Source organism: Theobroma cacao, chromosome 9 (assembly GCF_000208745.1).
Source record: "Theobroma cacao cultivar B97-61/B2 chromosome 9, Criollo_cocoa_genome_V2, whole genome shotgun sequence".
NCBI classification, from domain to species: Eukaryota; Viridiplantae; Streptophyta; class Magnoliopsida; order Malvales; family Malvaceae; genus Theobroma; species Theobroma cacao.
Window position 1 is genome coordinate 18674682 of NC_030858.1, and position 20807 is coordinate 18695488.

At 35.7% G+C, this 20807-nt stretch overlaps 1 protein-coding gene across 2 annotated transcripts; it reads right to left on the reverse strand.

Annotated features, from left to right (window-relative positions):
• LOC18589503 (U-box domain-containing protein 51) lies at positions 4750-7142 on the reverse strand. Of its 2 annotated transcripts, none has more exons than XM_018127914.1 (7): positions 6845-7142; positions 6626-6717; positions 6445-6500; positions 6058-6249; positions 5729-5930; positions 5213-5314; positions 4750-5078 (listed from the first exon to the last, which is right to left on the reverse strand). In XM_018127914.1, exons 1-7 carry the CDS (start codon positions 7026-7028, stop codon positions 4818-4820), a joined length of 1089 nt encoding a protein of 362 aa, XP_017983403.1. In that variant the 5' UTR covers positions 7029-7142; the 3' UTR covers positions 4750-4817. The 2 variants fall into 2 exon arrangements, with proteins under 2 accessions (XP_017983403.1, XP_017983402.1); XM_018127913.1 differs by having other exon boundaries at positions 6379-6500.

Genomic DNA, 20807 nt, shown 5'->3' on the forward strand with positions numbered 1-20807 from the left:
GAAAATGCATGGGTAAGGTAAATCACTAGCAAAATCAAAGAAATTTTACCTTTGCTTGATCAAATCCTTGAATTCCAACACTTTCTCTTTGATTTGTCCCATCTAGGGTTTGTTTTTCCTTGGTTTCTCTTTTCTTCTGGTTTGGCTGATCACTATGGGAGAAATAGACTGATTTTTTTGCCTTTTTATAAAGAGATAATAAAATAATAAAAACATGACACATGGCATTTCCTTATTGGTTCAAATTTTAAATATTTAACTTTTAATTCTTTAATTCTCCACCACACATTTCTCATGTTTATCCATTTCCATGATGAATAAAATCCCTTGGTCTTGACAAGTGTAGAGGTAAAAATTTACCGATTTGCCCCCGAGGTGACAAAATTAGCATTTCACCCTTATACTCCAAATTATACCGAAATTAAAATTTTTCACTTCTAAACTTCAAATCATACTCCAATACTCAAATCATACTCCAATAAGTCAAATGGACCAAAAAAATCTTTTCTAAAAATTTTCATTTTGTCTCCAAGTGGCAAATGATCATTTTGCCCCTAGATAGTGAAAATTTCGGTTTGACTCCAAATTGATCCTCGAACTCCGAATTACCATTTTGAGTCATCCCTGAACTGTGACACTCTTAATTTCACCTTAAAATTCCTATTTGAACTAGTTGAGGCTTAATTGACTTAATGTTACCATTAGGGGCAATATCGTCTTTTAACGATTTCTCAAACTTCCTAAATATGTAACCAATCTATTGAGCATGTAAATGACGTCGTAATTATCTTATAGAACAGGGTTTGACAATAGTCTTGTATGTTTTCGGTTATTTTGGGGGCCCACATGTCATTGTAGAATATTTTTGTATACCTAGTTTAGTGTGCTATTATATATGAATTTATTTTGCTCTTACACTACAAAAATTGTTTATGCAAGATTCCATAAATATTGTTTTATAAGAAAATGGAATATTTTTATTTAGTTTGATTAGCCATAATTTCACTTCAAATGGATGATTTAGATAACTAAACTTATTTTTAGATATGAAATGTATATTTTTCATTTATATATTATATTTTTAACAAATTTTGAAATTTTTGGATAAAATGACCAAAATACCCCTGTGCAGTAGAAATTACTTTTTGATCGTTTTGATTTGAAAGTAGTCTATATTCTTTCAAAACATGATATTTAGTAACTGTTGCTCACAAAGGAGACGTGAAATTGATGCAAGAGCCTTATGAGATTTCGGTTGACATTTTGGGTAATGAATGTCTATTGAGACATCGCGACGGTTGTCACGGGCTCAAAGGGAGTACCAGGTCATGACAGAATAGGTAAATGATCATCATGAGAAGAAAATAATTCAGAAGCAGAATGTGAGGTTGATTGATGCTGCTGAAAAGGAAATATTGATTCATGAAATATTACATTCCTAGAAACAAAGACACTATGTGTAACTAAGTCATAAAGCTTGTAACCTTTAATACCTATTGGATATCCTAGAAAAATGCATTTTCTAGCCCTAGGTTCAAATTTGTTTTTGTTGTGTGACAAGGTTGAAGCAAAACATGTGAATATGAAGGTGATTTATGGAAAAGCCTTTCGAATGGAGTATGATCATGTAAAACTGGTGTGGGTACCCTATTTATGATATGGGCAGTAACCAAAACAGCATCACCCCAAAATTTTAAAGGAAGATTAGTTTGAAACAAAAGTGATCTAGCCACAACTAATAGATGTTGATGTTTTCTTTCAACAATGCCATTTTGTTGGGGGGTCTCAACACAAGAAAGTTGGTGCACAATTCCCTTAGAACTAAAAATATCAGTAAGATTAAATTCAGAACCATTATCTGACCTTATCTATTTAATAGAAACATTAAATTGATTCAAAATCAAATTATAAAATGCAGGTAAAATCGTGGAAACTCTTGATTTGTATTTCATTAAAAAAATCCATGTAAACCTAGTATATTCATCAACAATGGTAAGAAAGAATTTATGTCCTGAAATTGTAGATACTTCATATGGCCCCCAAATATCAACATTTATTAGCTCAAAAGCAAATGTAACACTAGGTACATGAATTGGAAAAGGAAGCCTTTTCTGTTTTGCAAGTGGACATATATCATAAAGAAAATTTTTTGTACATGAAACATTAGGGAAATGTTGATGAATCTGTTTTATTTTCTTGAGTGGAATGTGCCTTAATCTAAAGTGCCACAAATCAAAAACAGTTGACAAACTATTACAAGTATTAGCAGAATGAAAAATAGCATTTCTGTCCTTTTGAAATTGTGCAACTAGTTATGCATCCAACTCCTTTTGTAAGAGATATAAGTCATCCCTCACTCTAGCACCCCAGTCACTTTCCAGGAAACTAGATCCTGTATAATGCAGTATGAGTAAGGAAAAAACAGATGTTGTTTTTGGCATTTCGCTAGTTTGTTAATAGAAATCAAGCTAAATTTGAAACTTGGTACACACAAAACATTTTCTAAAATCAAATTTCCTAACTTTGCAATGCCTATATGAGATACCAAAACATTAACTTTATTCGTCAATTGAACAAAATTATTATGAACTTTCCTAAATGCAGTAAAATATTTCAGATTACAAGCTATATGATCAGTAGCACAAGTATCAAGTATTCAGGCATCATTATTTAGAAAAGAACTCATTGAAGCAGCAACATCATTCAAAAAGAAATATGAACAAGAATCATTAAAGAAATGATAAGCATGATTAGAAGAGTTACCTGCCATAGTTGAGTTCACTAAAGCAGTTTTACTCTGCTGATCGAATGATGTAGGAGTATCAAGAAAATTGCTTGGTGGTTGTTCATTGATGAGAGACATGAGTTTATGAATTTGATCCTTAGAAAGGCTGATTTGAGATATTGGAGCATTGATACCCTCATCCCCAGCTTCATCAGTTTGAACCAAAGAAATCACATTATTAGCAGATTGAGATTGACCTCTTTTAGTATTGACACTAGATTTGTTCTTAGTGAACTTATAATCTGCAGGAAATCCAATCAATCGATAACATTTCTCCTTTAAGTGCCCCTTATTTCCACAATGTGAGCATAAAAGATCAAATTTTCCCTTTGACTTTTCACCAGTAACAACTGACATAGCAGTAGTCTCACTTAATGGTTGAACCATGACATGAAAATTCCTTTGGTTTTCCTCTCTGAGAACAATATTTTACGCCTCATCCAAAGATGGAAAAGGCTTCATCATTATGATCTGTGATCGTAAGGCAGAAAAACTATCATTCAATCCATTTAAGAATCAAAAGACATTGTCTTTAGACATTTGATCGACAAATTCCTGAAAACCTCCACAAGTACATTTAGGTAAAGGACGAAAACCATGTAGCTTTTCCTAGACAGAATTCAAGTCAGTAAAATATAGATCGACTGATCTATTTCCTTGAGTAATACCATTAAGTGTATGCTGCAGATTGCAAATTCTAACATCATCTGGTAACGAAAACCTTCGTTTTAGGATTTCCCAGATTTGAGCCGCATTACTCATATAGAAAACAGTGGAAGCAATTGATGGAGTTAAAGATTCAAGCAACCAGGTGACAATCAAATTATTACATCTTATCCATGGCATATACAATTTATCAGTAACTAAAGGTTGAGGAATTGTACCATTAATAAACCCTAGCTTATTGCGAATGGATAAGGCAAGATAAAATGACTTGCTCCATGCTGAGTAATTAGTCGAAGTGAGCTTCAGAGTGATTGAGACTGAACCGTGGTGGTTTGAATGATGCACAAAATAAGCTGAGTGTGGATCATCTAAAGGAGAAATCGCATGTGCTGAGTGTACTGAATAGGCCATGGTAAAACACACCAAAAAAATCTTCTCATAGGATTAAAAGATTTTCAAATCTTTAAAGATTCAAGAAGTGCAGATCTGAACAAAAGAGAACAAAACCCTAACAGCAGTCGATTCACAAACAATTCTGCAAGAAATAGGAAAAATTAGATCAAAAATCTGAAACGGTTGATCTAACAAATGGATCTACAAACAAAACCCCAAACAATATGGTGGAGAGAGAGAGGCGATGAAGAACGTGGCGCTTGCAGTCATAGAATTGGCAGCAATAGAACCGATCGCAACCCGAGAAATTGACGTCGTGACTGTAAGACAAGAAGAAACTGGATGGGTCTACAAGAAATCAAGCAACAACAGTTCAAGAACCCCAGATCGAGGCTCTTATACCATGTGAAAGAATTTGCAATTTCATGGAATTGAAGAACAAGAATTTGGGAATTATTTCTGCTCATTCGGTTAAAAGGGAAAGAACCAGAAACCAGCTATTTATAGTGCTGGTTAAGTTTGTAATACAGAACAACATACAAGGCTAAAAACGTAAAAGAACATTAAAATGAGCTATTTACAATAAATAAAATAAATTTATACTCTTCAAAAACTGAAATCATTTTAACTTGTCTGAAATTATTTAAAAGGTATTGTTGTCAACTCATGCAAAAAATTAGCTAAAAATAGTTAAAATTATAAAAAATGATATTTTTGAATTGAGCTTACGAGAAAGATTATTTCTCACAATTTCCTCATGTTTTTATTTTGATCTAAAGAGTTTCACGATCTTTTACTACATAAAAGACGCTTCATAAGTATATTGATAAGTATTTACATATATATACACACACGCACACATACACACCATTATAATAGATCTTTATAAATTCTATATACGCAAATAACACTAAAATTGATCAAGTTTTTTTACAGAAATGATCATATTTCTCTAAAGAAATATTCATTTTAATTATATAGAAAAGTAGAAATAGAATAAAAATAGAACAGCTAATATATGGAATAAGCTTTGGTACTTGACAACCATATGGGAGTGGCCTAAAGCATGTAGAAGCCTTTCTCTTTCCTCCGCTTCTCTAAGTGCTTTCGTTTCTGCTTCCACCCTTTTCTGCACCTCTAACTCAACAAATTTCTGAGCTGCTTCAGTAGCTTCCAATGCCGCCTTTCTTCCTCTCTTCTCTTCTCTTCTCCTCCATTCTTGAAGTTCCTTCACCTTTTAAAAACATCATCATGGAATTAATTGGGTTGCCACGGCCAAACCCGTTATAGCTGATCCTAAAGCTAGGTATTCGAGCTTAATTTAATTTCTCATGTATAAGGGAGAATTAAAGAGAGACCCTGAATTACCTTCTGTTTGGCTGCTAATGCTTCTCTGCAGGCTGCATGGTACATATCCATCGTTTGCTTCAGCTCTGTCCTTAATCTTCGTATTTCTTCATTTGTGTCCTCCTGGAAATTAATTCCCAGAATGAATTCAAAAAACCAAAATTGAAGTATGCATTTGTCTATGGGAATCCTCTTTAAAGCACATTATATAAAAGAACAGTCATGTCTCTGCGCAATTAAAAATATAGTCATGTGTCGGTAATGCTCTTAATTTTAGTAATGGGAATTAAAACCTTGGAAAAGTGTTGTTTGTAGAACTAATAACACTATAAGAAATGTAAAATTTAGTCATAAAAAATTTAAGCAATGAGATAAGGTGTTGTAAATGGTTGTATTGTAAAAACTGTTTGCAACACTTCTATTGTAATTTATAATAGTACCTTTTTAAGGGAGAAAGGAAAAACATGTACTTAAATTGTAGCAAATTGTAAAATTAAGCCACAGCTATATGTCTGGACAGAAATGAAGTAGACTTACTGCACATCCTAAAGAAGATGATGGTGTTCCAACATCCGAGAATCTTGGGCACCTGCAAGGCTCCACATTGTGCTGATTGGGACTAGAGCCCAGGCTTTGGTAGAAAGAAAGAAAGGAGCCGTCGGAGCTTGAACATGAGGTGTCATTCTCAAGTGCTGCAAGCTCATCATAGAATAATCCATCGTTTTCTCTGGAGAGTGATCTGTTGAACAAAGTAATTTCAACTGTAAAAAATGCAGCACGCTACTCACAGTATACTTGTGTATCTTTTTGCATATATTTATACTTATAAATAAATTGTTGGGGTACTAGTGATGATGCTTAATTACATGACTGAGGGTGCCTCATTATTCAAGTTTTGGAGCTCAAGTCGTGCTGATGATCCATCTGCTCGAATAATGGGGACCGGACGAGTGGCAGATCGTAAGGCAGCAACCTTTCCTTTCGCAATGACATATATGTTGCAGAAATCTGGTGCCCATTTTAGTACACTTGCAGGAATATCTGTAGCCTTGAATAATCTGTAAGAAGAAATTCAGATATAGTTGCAGAGTTGCGGCAAGACAATGGGGGGGGGGGGACAAGTGTTTTATGCCTTAAATCTTTACTAATCTAAGAAAAAAATTCTCTCTACTTTGGAAAATCAAAACCTGGAAAGTCCAATCTTTGATGTTGCACCAAGCAACAGAGTTTGGATTCCACGTTGGGCAACGTACTCAATAAGCGCTTTTGCTACATCTGGATCCTCCAGTACAATTGCTTCACATTGTATCTGAAGATCATCCATTGGATATATAACATAAGAAACTTAAACTGACAAAAAGGTCTTTTTTAAAAAAAAAAGAAAAAAGAAAGAAAACTCAGAGGACAATGAAGGAATTAAGCATCAAAGCTTACTTGTCTACGCGTACAATAGCATCGGAATGGAAGGAATAAGTCCATGGTTTGATTATCAAGCTGTCGTTCAGCAACTGCGTCATCAATCCCAACTGAAAGTAGAAAAGAAGAAGCTGAAATATATACGTTGGAAAGCACGTATAGAAACGTAGAAAATTAATTAAGCCGAGCAATGCCATCAATTATTTAGATGTGAAAGGGGGGTGGAGGGGGCAGGACCTGGATTGGGATTGAAAGGTGGTCTGGGGATAACATGGACAAGCCTCACAGTTTGGCCTCGGGTGATGAAATTTTCAACAGTCCATTTGAGAGCACGTTGGCTGGATTTGTCCCTGTCCACCGCCACCGCTACTAACCTCTCTCTTCCTTCTCTCCTTTCCCCATTCTCCCTTGTCTGAAACATTAATTCTTATCTCATTGGTCTCTGTATATATGCTATGATCTTCTCTCGTCAGAGCAGGAACAGGGAAAGAAGTAAGAAAAAACCTAGATTCCCATTTCTAAACCCTCCATTGAAGGAAAACCAATTCCGCCTTGTTTTTTGTTTTGGCTATTGCTCGTTAAAACAAAACAAGAAAGTCGTACCAAACATTCATTTTTTAGAAAGTGCACCGTCATTCTCGCTAAATTCTCATGAAACAAAGGAATTAAACCTACTTTATCCATTACAATTCCTTTTTTTGGTGTTTATTATTTGAAAGTAGTCGAAAAGATTGGCAATATCCGGCCAAAGGATACAAACTTTCGAGTGTCAAAAACAAATTTGAAAAAGGCACGCAATGAAAAGGAATAGAGAGTACTAAAACTAAAAACATTTCGCCCGAAGAAAACTCATAAACTGATCCACACAAATTAATATTAAAAGACTTGAGATTTAAAAATAACCAAGAGATTTATAAAACAAAAAAACAGAGGATTAATATTTGATACACCGACAATATATAAAAGCTCTACACGATCAGGTTACTAAAATGAGTCACCTCATTAACGAGGTAAAACCAAAATTTATTACCAAAATTTATTAACAAAATTTAAAGCTAAATATTAAAAAGTTTTTTACGTTTAATCACGTAAAAAATTTTAATTTAATTTCTCACTCTCTCTTAACTCTCTTCCACATTTCTCTCTAAATAATTTTTGCAAATCTTCCACACCTCTCTCAAAACTTTTAGGATCTTGCTTTTCTTCTTTTTAGTTTAAGGTTGTTTTTTTACTTTCGGGGTTTAAAGTGCATGCAAAGGGAAATAGTAATTTTCTCTCTAACCTCTAATCCACCCTTTCTTCTAACCCTTCTCTTGTTTTCTTTAAACAATTGAAAATTTATTCAAGTTCAAGTTTACTTTACATGTGATTGATTGAGATTTGAGATCGAGAGTGAAATTTTCAATCCAAAGTGTGAGATTTTTTGAAATTGAGAGTTTTTTATCTATATTCTTATTATCGATTCAATTAGCTACTCCCATAAGATCATAATGGGTATTACTTTTTTGTATGTTTTTAATAAAAGAACTCATGAATTTATTTAACAATAATCTTGATTCCTTAAAACATGAGACATGCAATATTTTCATTTTAATTGAGTTCCAATGGCCATTTGAAATTCCACATGCTTACTTGAGTACGGGACATAAGTTATGTATGTTATACTACTTTTGCAATCGCCCCAAATCCAGATCTCTAGGAACAAGTTGAGCTGATAATAGTGATGTATGCGTGAGGATTGGTTTCATTATGAGCAAATGTCTCAACTTTCCCAAATTAAGAGGTCCGGATAGAAAGGAAGGGAAAAACATTCATACAAAGAAAAACAACAAAAAAGAACATATTCTCCCCAACAATTTGAGCAGCTGAGTATAGATAAAATTTAACGAGGTATAGAGAGACGTGTGGAAGAGAGTTTAGAAAGTAAAACCTTTTAATTATCATTGCTCTTGAAATTACACAATTTTATCAATGGAAGAAGAAGAGTAGGAGAAGAAAACAATGGAGTTGGAGAGAGATAAAAAAAGAGGAACGTACAATATAAGAACAGTTGAGAGGAAACTGAAGAGAGAAAAAAAGATTTTTTTTCTTAAAAAATTATTAATATTTAGTTTTAAGTCTCTAATGAATTTTAATCATACCTCATTAATGAGGTGATCCATTTTGATGACTTAACATGTAAAGTCAGTGCATCAAATAATTTATTCAAAGCTGAGAAAATGTAGGAGACATGAGTCCGTCTCCACTTAACAAGAGGCAATCACACACAATTTTGTGGCATCCTTAATCAACGAATCCCAATTCAAAAAAGAATGTGATTTTTTCTTCAAACTCAAAAGGAAGATTCCTCCGCTTCTGCTTTGTAACCAACCTAATGAAGTATGAAACTACCTTAACTACTCTTGGCGTCAAAAGGAATTTGGACGTTACAAAAGAATGAAGACAGTTGCATGGGATACCTACTGCACTACCATATCTCATGGCAGACCTAGGATTATGGATGCCAAAAGAATGGCTTGAGACGACGTAGTGCTATGTTCTGTTTGGTTCAGTATTGAGTGGTTGAGCTTGAGGCATAAGGCATGCAAGAAGAGTTATCTCAAAATAAAAGTATATGGGTAGTCAATTTTAATCGTGAGAGTCTATTATTTAATCCAAGATAAAAGTATAGGGATTTCGTTAAATGTAATAAAAAATAAAACTTTACTTGAATTTTTTTGAATAGTTCAAGAACTTTTTCAAGTATTACACCTGAACACAATAATCCATCATTATGTGAAGAGTCACCAAGGGTGAAAATATCATATTAAGAGCTTTTAACGAATTTTGGAAAAGCATACAGTTATCTATAAATTAGACCTGGCAATTTTAGATACGACACGAGAAGACACGGGTTAAACAAGTTTTGGGTTTAGTCTTAACGTGTTTCATATCTAATCGTGTTTGACACGTTAAGACACGAAACACGTTTACTTAATCGTGTTGTCGTGTTTAAACGTGTATAGGTGACACGTTTATTAACCTATTAAAAATTAATAGTTAAAGATTATTTTAACCTTATATAAATAATTTTAAATAATTATTTTAATAAGTTTTTTAATTTTATAAAGGTAATAACATAATTATTATGATTGAAAATTATGAATGATTTTTTATATTATTAGTATTTGAAGGGTAGATGTTAATGATGTATTTTATCATATTATATGATAATGAATTTTATATATGTTATTTATATTAAATTTTATTATATTTGATGTTATTATTATTTTTGTTTTGTTATCATTATTTTTATAATTATAGATTTTAAATTTAAATAATAAAATTATGTTTAATTGTAAATATTTTTATTTAATCGTGTTAAATGTGTTATTAATCGTGTCGTGTCGTATATTGACATGTTTAATAAACGTGTTAATCGTGTCATGTCTTATTACACGTTTATTAAACGTATACGTGTACGTATTTTAAATTTAAGACATGAATATTAAACATGTCGTGTTCGCGTTTAGCCTTAACGTATTTCGTGTCTAATCGTGTCTAACACATTTACGACACGAAAACTAAAGGTGTTAACAATAAAAAAATTTAAAATATCATTTTGAAACAAAAGAAACCAAAGTAACCTTTCAAAATGATTTGAGAGATTTATTGGATTTTAGGCTAAATTCACCTGCAATCATGTTAGCAGTTGAGGATTCTCACAAGGTCATTATTTATGTGGTCGTATCCCTTGCAATTGTGCACAATTAACTTGATACTTAACCAAAAAAAAAAAAAAGCATGCTAAACTCACTCATGATTGATAGATTGAAGGTTATCTCGTTAATTGCTAAATAAGTTTAAATTAATGTATGATAAAATATTCATTGATAAATTGATGGGTTTTCCCATTTGATTGATGCACAACACATTACAAGTTTAAATTAAATCAGATAAAAGATTTTGTACATAAATTATAGATGTTACTTACTTTTATTTCATAGCATTTTATTTTGTTATGAAATTATTATTGAGTGCTTTTTCATAAATGGGCCTCAGGTATAAGGTATTTTTTAGAATGGTTCTCTTTATAATTTTAATTATTTTTAGCCGAGAGAAAAAAAAATGGATAAAATTGTCCTTAATGAAACCGACCCATTCGCTAGGCTCTGCGCCTCAACTCGAAACCTATTAACAGGTTAAGTATGTCCTTTATGTGGACCACAACTCTTCGATTTTCATCGAGAGACCGTACATATCCTCAGAAGCAAGTCTGCAAAAGCATTCCTCGACAGTTCAACTTCAGAGCATTTTGACAGTGGTAGGAGCCTTTTGGAGTGGTTATTATTCGCATAAAGGTAGTTTACATATTGAGCAGTGTGAGGAAGTTGACATTACGCTGAGAAAGGTATAATTTTTTTTTATGAATTTATTTATTTTATTTTGAACCATGTGGAGGTTTTTGACAAAATGGTTTTTGTTCGCGTTTAGGGTTAAGGTTTTTGAGTATAAACCTATACATGTTGCATGTTCATATTGATATTTTTTTTGTTTGAAATTTGTGAATATAAACATGAAGGTGGTATTGTTGGTGTTTAAGGGTGGAAAGGTGACCGGCCATGCGTGACTGGTTGATACGTATGTGTTAGGAATTCGGTTGAGGGTTTAAATGTTGCGTGAGTGAAGACGTACTTAGGTGGTTGGCACTTTTTGCGTGAGTGGATTTTGGCATGGGGTCACGTTGGGGTTGAGTGATTGAAAAAGGGTTTAACTTAGCGTGACTGATTGATAGGTCATTGCGTGACTGGTTTCTATGTTATTGCGTGAATATTGTTCAAGCATGGCATCAGTTAGTGTGTGCGTGAGTCGATTAGTTGTTCTTAGAATTGCGTGACTTATTTATAAATCATTGCGTGATCTAATGTTAGTAATTGCGTGACTAATTGATTAGGCATTGCGTGACTATTATTGTAGGAAATTGCACGAGTGTCATAACTGCATGAAATTTATTTTCATGGGTTCATTCTGTATTATTTTGGGTCAACTGTAATGCTTTAATGTGTATATATTGATTTACTTAATAATCTATACTTCACACTTGAATTAATTATTCTATTTCGGGGATGTCTAAAAACAGTAAAAAATATTGTTAGGGTTATTTTTTGAGTGAGCTATTATTGAGGAGGGTCATTTCTCAGAAATTCCTTTAGTTTTTTTGTTAATCTACAATGATGGTATTGACATGACTAAAATGGGAATGTTATCTATTTTATGTTGCAGATGGCCAGCACAAGAATAGAGTAGGAAAACATGGAGTCCTTGCTTTGTGTGCCGAGGCACCGGTGGGGGTTCAATGCGGGCATTAACATCCACTGTAAGTGGTCGCATCTGCACGTGATACATGAGATGCTGTGTCAAGTGAACGAGCTGGAAAACTTTAAGAGAACATGTTTCGGGCACATGATGGATGTCGAAGCAAACAAGGGTTTATTCTATGCCAGTCTAGTACACAATCTAATTCTGTGCAGAATCAACAAAACCTGACGCCACTGAGGCAGAGTTATGGTTCGCAATAGGGAAAATGAAGGCCCGCTTTTCTAAGAGGGAGTTCTGTCTGGTCACAAGACTGAAGTTTGGTCCCCTACCGACCCTCATTGTCAATCGGTATGAGGCCCTTCCTAAAGGAATTCACCTAAGATATTGAGGACCAGAGAAGGAGGTGAAGATCCAACAGGTTTTAGATACATTGAAATGAGGGTAGTTTCAACAGGAGGGAGACGCGAGCAAGATGGCCTTCATCTTGATCGCGACGAATGTTTTATTCGGTCAAGACTACAGACGATCTATGGTTCCATGGTTGTTGTCGCTGGTCAAGAACATCGACGAGTGGAATGTATTCCCATGGGGTACATATGTGTGGAGTCTAACCGTGGATTACCTACTGAGGGGTTTCGAACCTCTTGCTGCGGGCGAAGTAGAGAAGAAGTGCTACCACCTCTATGGATTCATATGGGCATTTTAGGTAGTCTGCCATAGCCTAATGTGTATCATTATCATTATTCTTTTTGCATAAGAATTTATGAGGTGAGCAAAAATGTTACATAATTTATGTGCAGTTTTGGGCATTGGAAGCAATACTTGAAATCAGAGGCTTGTTCGGAAGGCAGCGACAGTCCAGACAGGTTTGGCCAAGAATGCTTAAATGGCAATGTGACAAGAGGCCTTCAGGCTTCCACACCAATATTGCAAGCTTGGAGAAAGAGGGCAAAGTGAGTAAAGAAACCATATTTTTTTATTTTATTAATTTTTATTTTGATTATCATAGGGTAGCAAGGGTTATACTTAATGGCAATGTATGTTTTGGTGCAGTTGTGGGCAGTGAGGACGTTGGAGCCAACGATAGAAGAGATGTTGACCGCATACTAGGCGGACATTGAGGTCAATATCTTCAAGGGGCAACAATACATTCCATTATGAAAGTTGGAGGGTCGACCAGAATTCGGTCCCTAATAAAGGAGGAAAATAATGAATCGCAAAGGGAAAAGTCCAGTACGACAAGCCATTAAGCGGAGACGCACCACGGACGAGGAGGTCCATTCCAAGCGAGATGCTGCTGAGGCACCTTATTCTCCTACTGCTCATCATGCTGCTACTCTTGCTGCTGCTCCTCCTGCTTCTGCTGCTGCCCCTCATCCTACTTCGGGTGCTGCCCCTCAAGTTGAGCGACGCAACCGAGCATTGCATTCATAAATGACTACGAGCATTAAAGGAGAGCTACAAAAGATGTGGACACAATGGAAGAAAGACCTCCAGTCCTTGCAGACGAATATGCAAATGTAGATGCAGTCAATGCAGTTGGAGATCCAGTAGTTAATGCAGTTGGAGATCCAACGAGCGATGTAGATGCAATCAATGCAGCTGGAGATCTAGCAGTCAATGTAGTTGGAGATCCAGCGGGCGATGCAGATGCAGACGCAATCACTGCATAAGCATATCCAGCATTCACTGCAAGGGTTGGAGGATTAGATTGTCAGTCGATTGATCGACCGTTTTGAGGTATGAGGTTTTATGTTATTCATCGTGTGAGTTATGACATGTACGATGTATACACTGTTCTAATGTGTTTGATTTTTTTGATCGTTTAGAATCAAATCTCACCTCCCGGTAGCCCAATTGAACATGATCCTGCACCTATCCCATCTTCGGTAGAGGCAGCCCATTATTCTCAACCCACACCTTCTCCCGAGGCTCCACCTCTTCCATCTGAGGTCGAAGAGGTACCTCATCCTGCTAGTAGTGGAACTACAACTTTCGCGCATCCTACTCTTGTCCCAACTCCAGTTGACGCCCCCCCCCCCCCCCGCATGGTGAGATCAGACCTTTTGCTGAGGCTCCACCTCGACTTGAGCCCGAAGATGCACGTGTGATCTTGGCTAGCAAATACCTTCGAAGGCCGTATGTTAACCCGTTATTAGTCCAGTGCAAAGCGAAGGACAATTTGAAGGACATATATGAGTCCTTCTTGAAAAACGACAAAGCGAGGTAAAATGAAAACAGTAGATCATAGTAGGGTTAACGATTCTAGGATATTTATTAAATAGTCCGCAATACTATAATTTTAATATAACTCTATTTTAAATTTACAAGGTTAACATTTTGAGCATCGAAGGGCAGGAGGGCCTTGATTGTTTTCGACGATTGGAGATGTTGACAGAGTTGATGGACACCCAACAGATTGATGCATGCATCAGTTTGTTCTGTAAGTGGGTGCGTGAGCACCATCCACAACACTACAAGTAGAAAATATTGATCGTTGACACCACATTCTATGTAAGTATATTATATTTTATTGAGTTGTAATTATTCAAATGTATGGGGTTTAGGGTTACTTAATTGCATCTAACTATCATGCATAATGTAATTGACAACTTATTTTGCTCCAACTGAGCGAAGAAATACGGCCTTCGCCCACCGAGAAGACATTCAAGCCGAGTGAGGCGGTTATGCCAGAAGAGCTACTTGAGTATGCTAGGGGTAGGAGACCTCCGTGGGGTTTGCCATGGCATAAGGTTGACGCAATTCTTGTACTGTGCATTTTTGACGCCACTGGGTGGTAGTGCACGTTAACTTGGTGAAATGGACTATTATGTTAGTGGACTCATCGTACAGTCGAAAAGGTACACTGAATTCTGGCTTGCGTGATAAGCAGATGAGTCCACTAACATCATTGTTTTCATTATATGCCACTAGGATGGGTATTTTGTCAGGTCGCACCATCAAAAGCGACCTTTGACACGAATGAAATATAGGTTAAATGAGAAGACCCCGATGCAGCAAGATTCGCACAGTTGCTGGGATTGGGTTATAGCCACGTTGCAATGGTTGATCGGCTTGGACGATCAGACGCTGAAGGCAAACGCCATAGAGGGCATTCGAACAAAGTTTGCCCTTGAGATTTTTGCCAATAGCTCAAGTTGTTAAATTTTTGAATTTGTTTATTCTTATTCATTCTGTAATTAACATTAACACTATTCTGTATCATTTCCATATTATTCTTTGTTGTATCATTTACATATTATTCTTTGTATTCATTCATGTGATAAGCATACGGGTCCAATAAGAACAACATTGTTTTTTTCTTATTCATATCGTAAAGTCTGTTAGTATTTTACACAATTTACATGACAGCGTTCATTCGATTGCATATGCCAACCTCCTTCACGTTTTTACTTTATAGCCTATATGACATGTTGAATTGCATTGCGTGACATAAGGTGGTAAGCAGTTGCTATTGAATTGCATGAATGGTGTGGATGGAATCGCATCACCAGTTGATATTGATTCGCGAGAGTATTTGTTATGAAGTCACGCGAGTACTAAATTTTTAATCACATCAGTTGTTAATGTGAAATCTCGTCACTAATCCACTTGGAGTCGTGTGAGTAGTAAATATGGATATTGTGAACCATTAAGATTTAGAATCGCATGAGTATTTGATATTGACTCCTGTTGGTAGTACATATAGAGTGACGTTACTAGTTAATTTGGAAGCGCGTGACATGACTTTTTTTGGAATCGCGTCACTAGTTTATATTGACTCGCGTGAGTAATATGTGGAGTGGCGTTACTAGTTGTTATCGAATGGTGTGAGTATGTATTATAAAATCGTGTGAGTAGAGAAAGGGAGTCGCGTGACTGGATATTATGGAATTGCGTTACCATTTGATATGGAGTCGCGTGAGTTGTATATATGGAGTGGCGTTACTAATTATTATTGAATCACGTGACTAGTTGCGCTTGCATCTCGTGACTCACCTATTCTGTGTCTTGTTCTTCGAATAAGGGTAAGCCAATTATCATCGACAATATCAAACCATAACTCAACCCCAAGCACCATCATAACAAAATATCGAGTTGAACACCATAAACCCTCAACTAGATGAAAGTTAAAGCACATGTTATGAACAAAACGGTTGAAAGCTATCTTATGCCCTTTATGTTTTTTGATTACAACCGTCGACATTAAGAACAACTATTACTATTATTATACATCATTTTTTGGGTAAAAATATGAATCAGGATGCCAAAATCAATCACGTAAATATTATTAAATTAAATATTTCATGCTTTATTTAATCGTTTACAAAGAAAAACAAATTATGAAGGAGTACAATGAATTTGATGATCCAACAAATGGGCTAAGTACTCTAACTAGAATTTTATGATCCAACTATGCAATGGCATTTTTTTACACAAGGGGAACTGTAGTGAACTATACAAATATCAAATTTTTTCCAGCACTTTCTCCTCACTTCTAGCAGCTTCTTCTTCATCTTCATCCCATCCTTCTGTTTCAATAAACGTTCAGTTGTTATGGACCTGCCTGAGTATCGATAGCTTATAAATATATCGATAGCTGCTCTGAAAGTGGATGGAACTTGTATGAAAGAGCAAACTGAAATGTCTGGTTAGAGAATGAAAAGTACGATACATAAGATGTCCATATAGAAGAGAAAACCTTCAAGTCCCATGTTCAGTTGTTTTGGACCTCCATTGTTCCCCAACTAGTCCATTGGCCCTACCATTGGACTTAAAGGTTTTCTCTTCCATATGGACATCTTGTGTATCTTACTTTTCATTCCTCAATCAAACCGTTTAGTTTACTCTTGCATACAAGTTTCATCCACTTTCAGAAAAGACATCTTGTATTTTAGATTTGCTTTTCTGCTGGAATATGTGCAACTAGTCCCTCAAACTCAAAGGCACCTCATCCTCTTCGGAAGTTGCCTATTTCCCCTTCTCAACTCTTGGATCTTTGGAGGTCATTTTTCAATTATTTGAGATTGATTAAGATAATTGAATTTGATTCAAATGGTTAATGGTTCCCTTTATTTATAGGCATGAATGCTGACTCTTCATTTTCTATAGCCATATCAGTGCAATGAAGGGAGGCTGAATTGGTTATTAAGTGCTTGTTCGGCATGCCCTTTCATCTTATCTACCTCTTAAAAGCAAAAACTAGGCCAAACATCAATCTTTTGCATATGGTAACCCCCCTTTGCTTCTTTACTTTATAGTCTATAAGACATGTTGAATTGCATTACGTGACATAGGATTGTAAGAAGTTGCTATTGAATGGCGTGAATGGTGTGGATGGAATCTCGTCACTAGTTGATATTGGTTCACGGGAGTATTTGTTATGGAGTCATGCGAGTACTAAATTCTAAATCACGTCAGTTGTTAATATGGAATCGCATTACTAATCCACTTGGAATCGTGTGAGTAGTAAATATGGATCGCGTGAACCGTTAAGATTAGGAATCACGTGAGTATTAGATATTGACTCCCGTTAGTAGTAAATATGGATCGCGTGAACCGTTAAGATTTAGAATCGCGTGAGTATTGGATATTGACTCCCGTTAGTAGTAAATATGAAGTGGTGTTACTAGTTAATATGAAAGCGCATAACATGACTTTTTTGTAGAATGGCGTGAGTGTTTATTCTAAAATTGTGTGAGTAGAAAATGGAATCGCGTGACTGGGTATTATGGAATTACGTTACTAGTTGATATGGAGTCGCTCATGTAGTATAAATGGAGTGGCGGCACGAATTCTTATTGAATCGCGTGAGTAGATGATATGGGATTACGTCACTAGTTGATCTTGCATCGCGTGACTCACCTATTTTGTGTCATGTTCTTCGAATAAGGGTAAGCTAATTACCATGGGCAATATCAAACCATAACTCAACCCCAAGCACCATCATAACAAAATATCGAGTTAAAGAAAACAAAATACCACAAGTGAATTATGAAATACAAACTACAGTTTCCATAATCCAGTTAACCCACAGCTCTTAAATATGAATGTTCATCTCGTATGTTTGACTGAGCCAGAACCAATGACAACTGACTTCCTTTTTCTCTGAGGTTAATGTCGGAGAAACTCATCTGAGACAGTCAATTCTGCCGTACTTCTGCTACCCGAACAACTGTATCTGTTCTTTGCATTAGAAGATTCTCAACATTCTGTATCCTCAATTCCAATGCCTGCATTGTAACAGTTTGATTACTGAGCTTCTCATCAATCCTCAGAAGCATATTATATATCACATCATTAGAAACAGGAACTCTAGATAGTTGTCTAGATGGAGTATCATGGGCAGGATGAACTGGGCGGCCTTCGACAGAGTTCGATGGCTCATCAAGACTCAAGTCATATCCCCATTTCACGAGCCATCGAAACGATAGATTACAAGGCCTACGATTGGTCCAATCAGCTAGATACCTATTGCTCCATATCCCTTTCTTCTTAACTAGAGCCGATATGATGTTCCCGTATGGAAGGGTCGTCTCTTCCCGCATGGCAACTTCTCTAATTCTCGTGATCATATATTCTGCAATATTCACGCCAAACTCGCTTCCAATTGTTTCCATCATCCACAAATCCTCAGCGCTAACATGTCTTAATCGACTGAGCCTTCCCTGTAATGTGGACGCCAGAAAATTATGTACCAACCTATCTAGTGCAGAATTCAAACGACGAGCAGAACATGACTCTGTGGTGTATGGTTCTCTTCTGCCTGTCACCTGGGCCCACATGCGGGATGGGTCATACGATGGTGGAGGTCTATATTATCCATGTCTATACTCCGTTTTCAAGAGCTTCCCAATATCAAAGGGAGTCACTGTAAACTCTATTCCTCCCAAAAACACGTGTAAAACATCTGGGTCAAAATCTTTAGGATTTTCAAATTCATTTTCACTCCAGCGAATGCTAGAGTAAAATTTCCTAACAAGAGTCGGGCTATAATCAAAATATGGAAAGGTACTTAGACCCTTAAGTTTACCCATGTCGAATAACGAAGATATGTCACCCTCAAGGTATATGTTTTCCTTTAAGCTTTCCTAATCTGCCATTTTTCCACATGATATCATGGCATTCTCTAGTAACCAAAACCTACCACCATGTGATATGTCCCTAAACCGTAAGGGAGAGCACAGATCATTACCTAGTTCAATTGAAAAACCAATGGATGCGGCAAGCAGTTGAATAGCTAGTTTCCATTTCTTCCTTGACCGTAGGCGAGAGTATTCATCATCACCCATACTTTGGTCGCCATTGTCATGGACATTGGGTCTGCTTGAAGATGCGGCCATTGCTTAAGACAGTGCAGGACGGTTCAGCTTTGGTGGCTCAACTTCCCTTCACCCTTAAACTAAGTTTGGAATGGTTGGAATATGAAACTGCAGCTATCGATAGATATTGGGAAGACTGGAATATGAAAGAAACGGTTGGAAGCTATCTTATGCCCTTTCTGTTTTTTTATTACAACGGTCGACATTAAGGGTGCGTTTGGCATAAAGGATGTGATGTCATTACATTGCAACCAATGGATGTAATGTGATTGCATTCCAAAACCAATGCAATCACATTACATTGCACTCTTTCATGTCTTTAAGGACATTTTTACCCATCACCTTTTAAAAAAATTACTCACAATTCAAAGCAAAGCATCGTTTTTGGGGCTGAAGGTCTGCTACTTCTTCTCCATTTTGCTAAAGTCGCTCATCCCTCTTCTAGCTCTGCTTCTTCATCATCTGAAATTGTGGGTTGAAATCTCCCATTCTTTTTTTTCTTTCTTCTTTTTCTTATCTTCTTCTTGTATTCTTTAATCTGACTTTTTTCTATTAATTTGGGTTTTCTTCATATTTATATTTTAGGGTTTACCACTGAAACAATTTGGCCCTTGATTGGTAAGCGAGGTTGGATTTCTGGGCTAATTTTCAACATGAGGCATTGCGTGACTTACCTTAGACATTGCATGACTAGTTTTTGACAAGTCATTGCGTGACTAGTTTCTGTTAAGGCATTGCGTGAGTAGTTGGTAGGCATTGCGTGACTTACTTTGGGCATTGCGTGCCTAGTTTTTGTTAATGCATTGCGTGATTTTTTTTTAATCCATGTAACTTTTCGAGATCTACGCGTTAACAGACTGTCGAAGGCAATTTGCTACCGTTTTGACCCTAAAAATCTCATTTTAACCCTGAATTTGAATTTGTACTTTTTCATGGCTTTTTTTTTAAGATTTGACCTCCCATTTATTTATTTTTTTTTTTTGTTTAGGGTAAATTTGGTCTTGATGGTAGGAAACCATTGCAATTTTTTTAAGATTTTAAGATGCAAGAAAAGAGTCCTGCTTAGTCATGCTTGCATTATTGGTCTCTAGTTTGACTCTTGCTTCTTGCAGTGCAATCTTATTTTGTTTTTGCCATTGATTGCTACCATTAGATCGGTCTCTAGTATCAATTGAACTTACATTAAAATTTTCCAACATACTCCCTACATATCAAAAATGGATCCTTCTATATGTTATTTTTAAATTGAATATTTGTAAGGTGGACATGATAAGTTAACTTAATTTTTTATTTGGTTTAGGAAAATTGTATGCTTTATTTGTAATAACTCAAATTTATGTTGATTGAGACATTTTTGTATTTGTTCTTAATTAGATAAGTTATGTTTCTTCTTTAATTTTTAATTAACTATTGTATTCTATATATTTGTTATTATGTCGTTTCTATATTATGTTTTATACTTGTAGATGGAAGTTGCATCATCTCAAGAACAACTATTAGTATGAGCAGAACATAATTTTCTGGGCAAAAATATGAAGCAGGATGCCTAATCAATCACGCAAATATTATTGAATGAAATA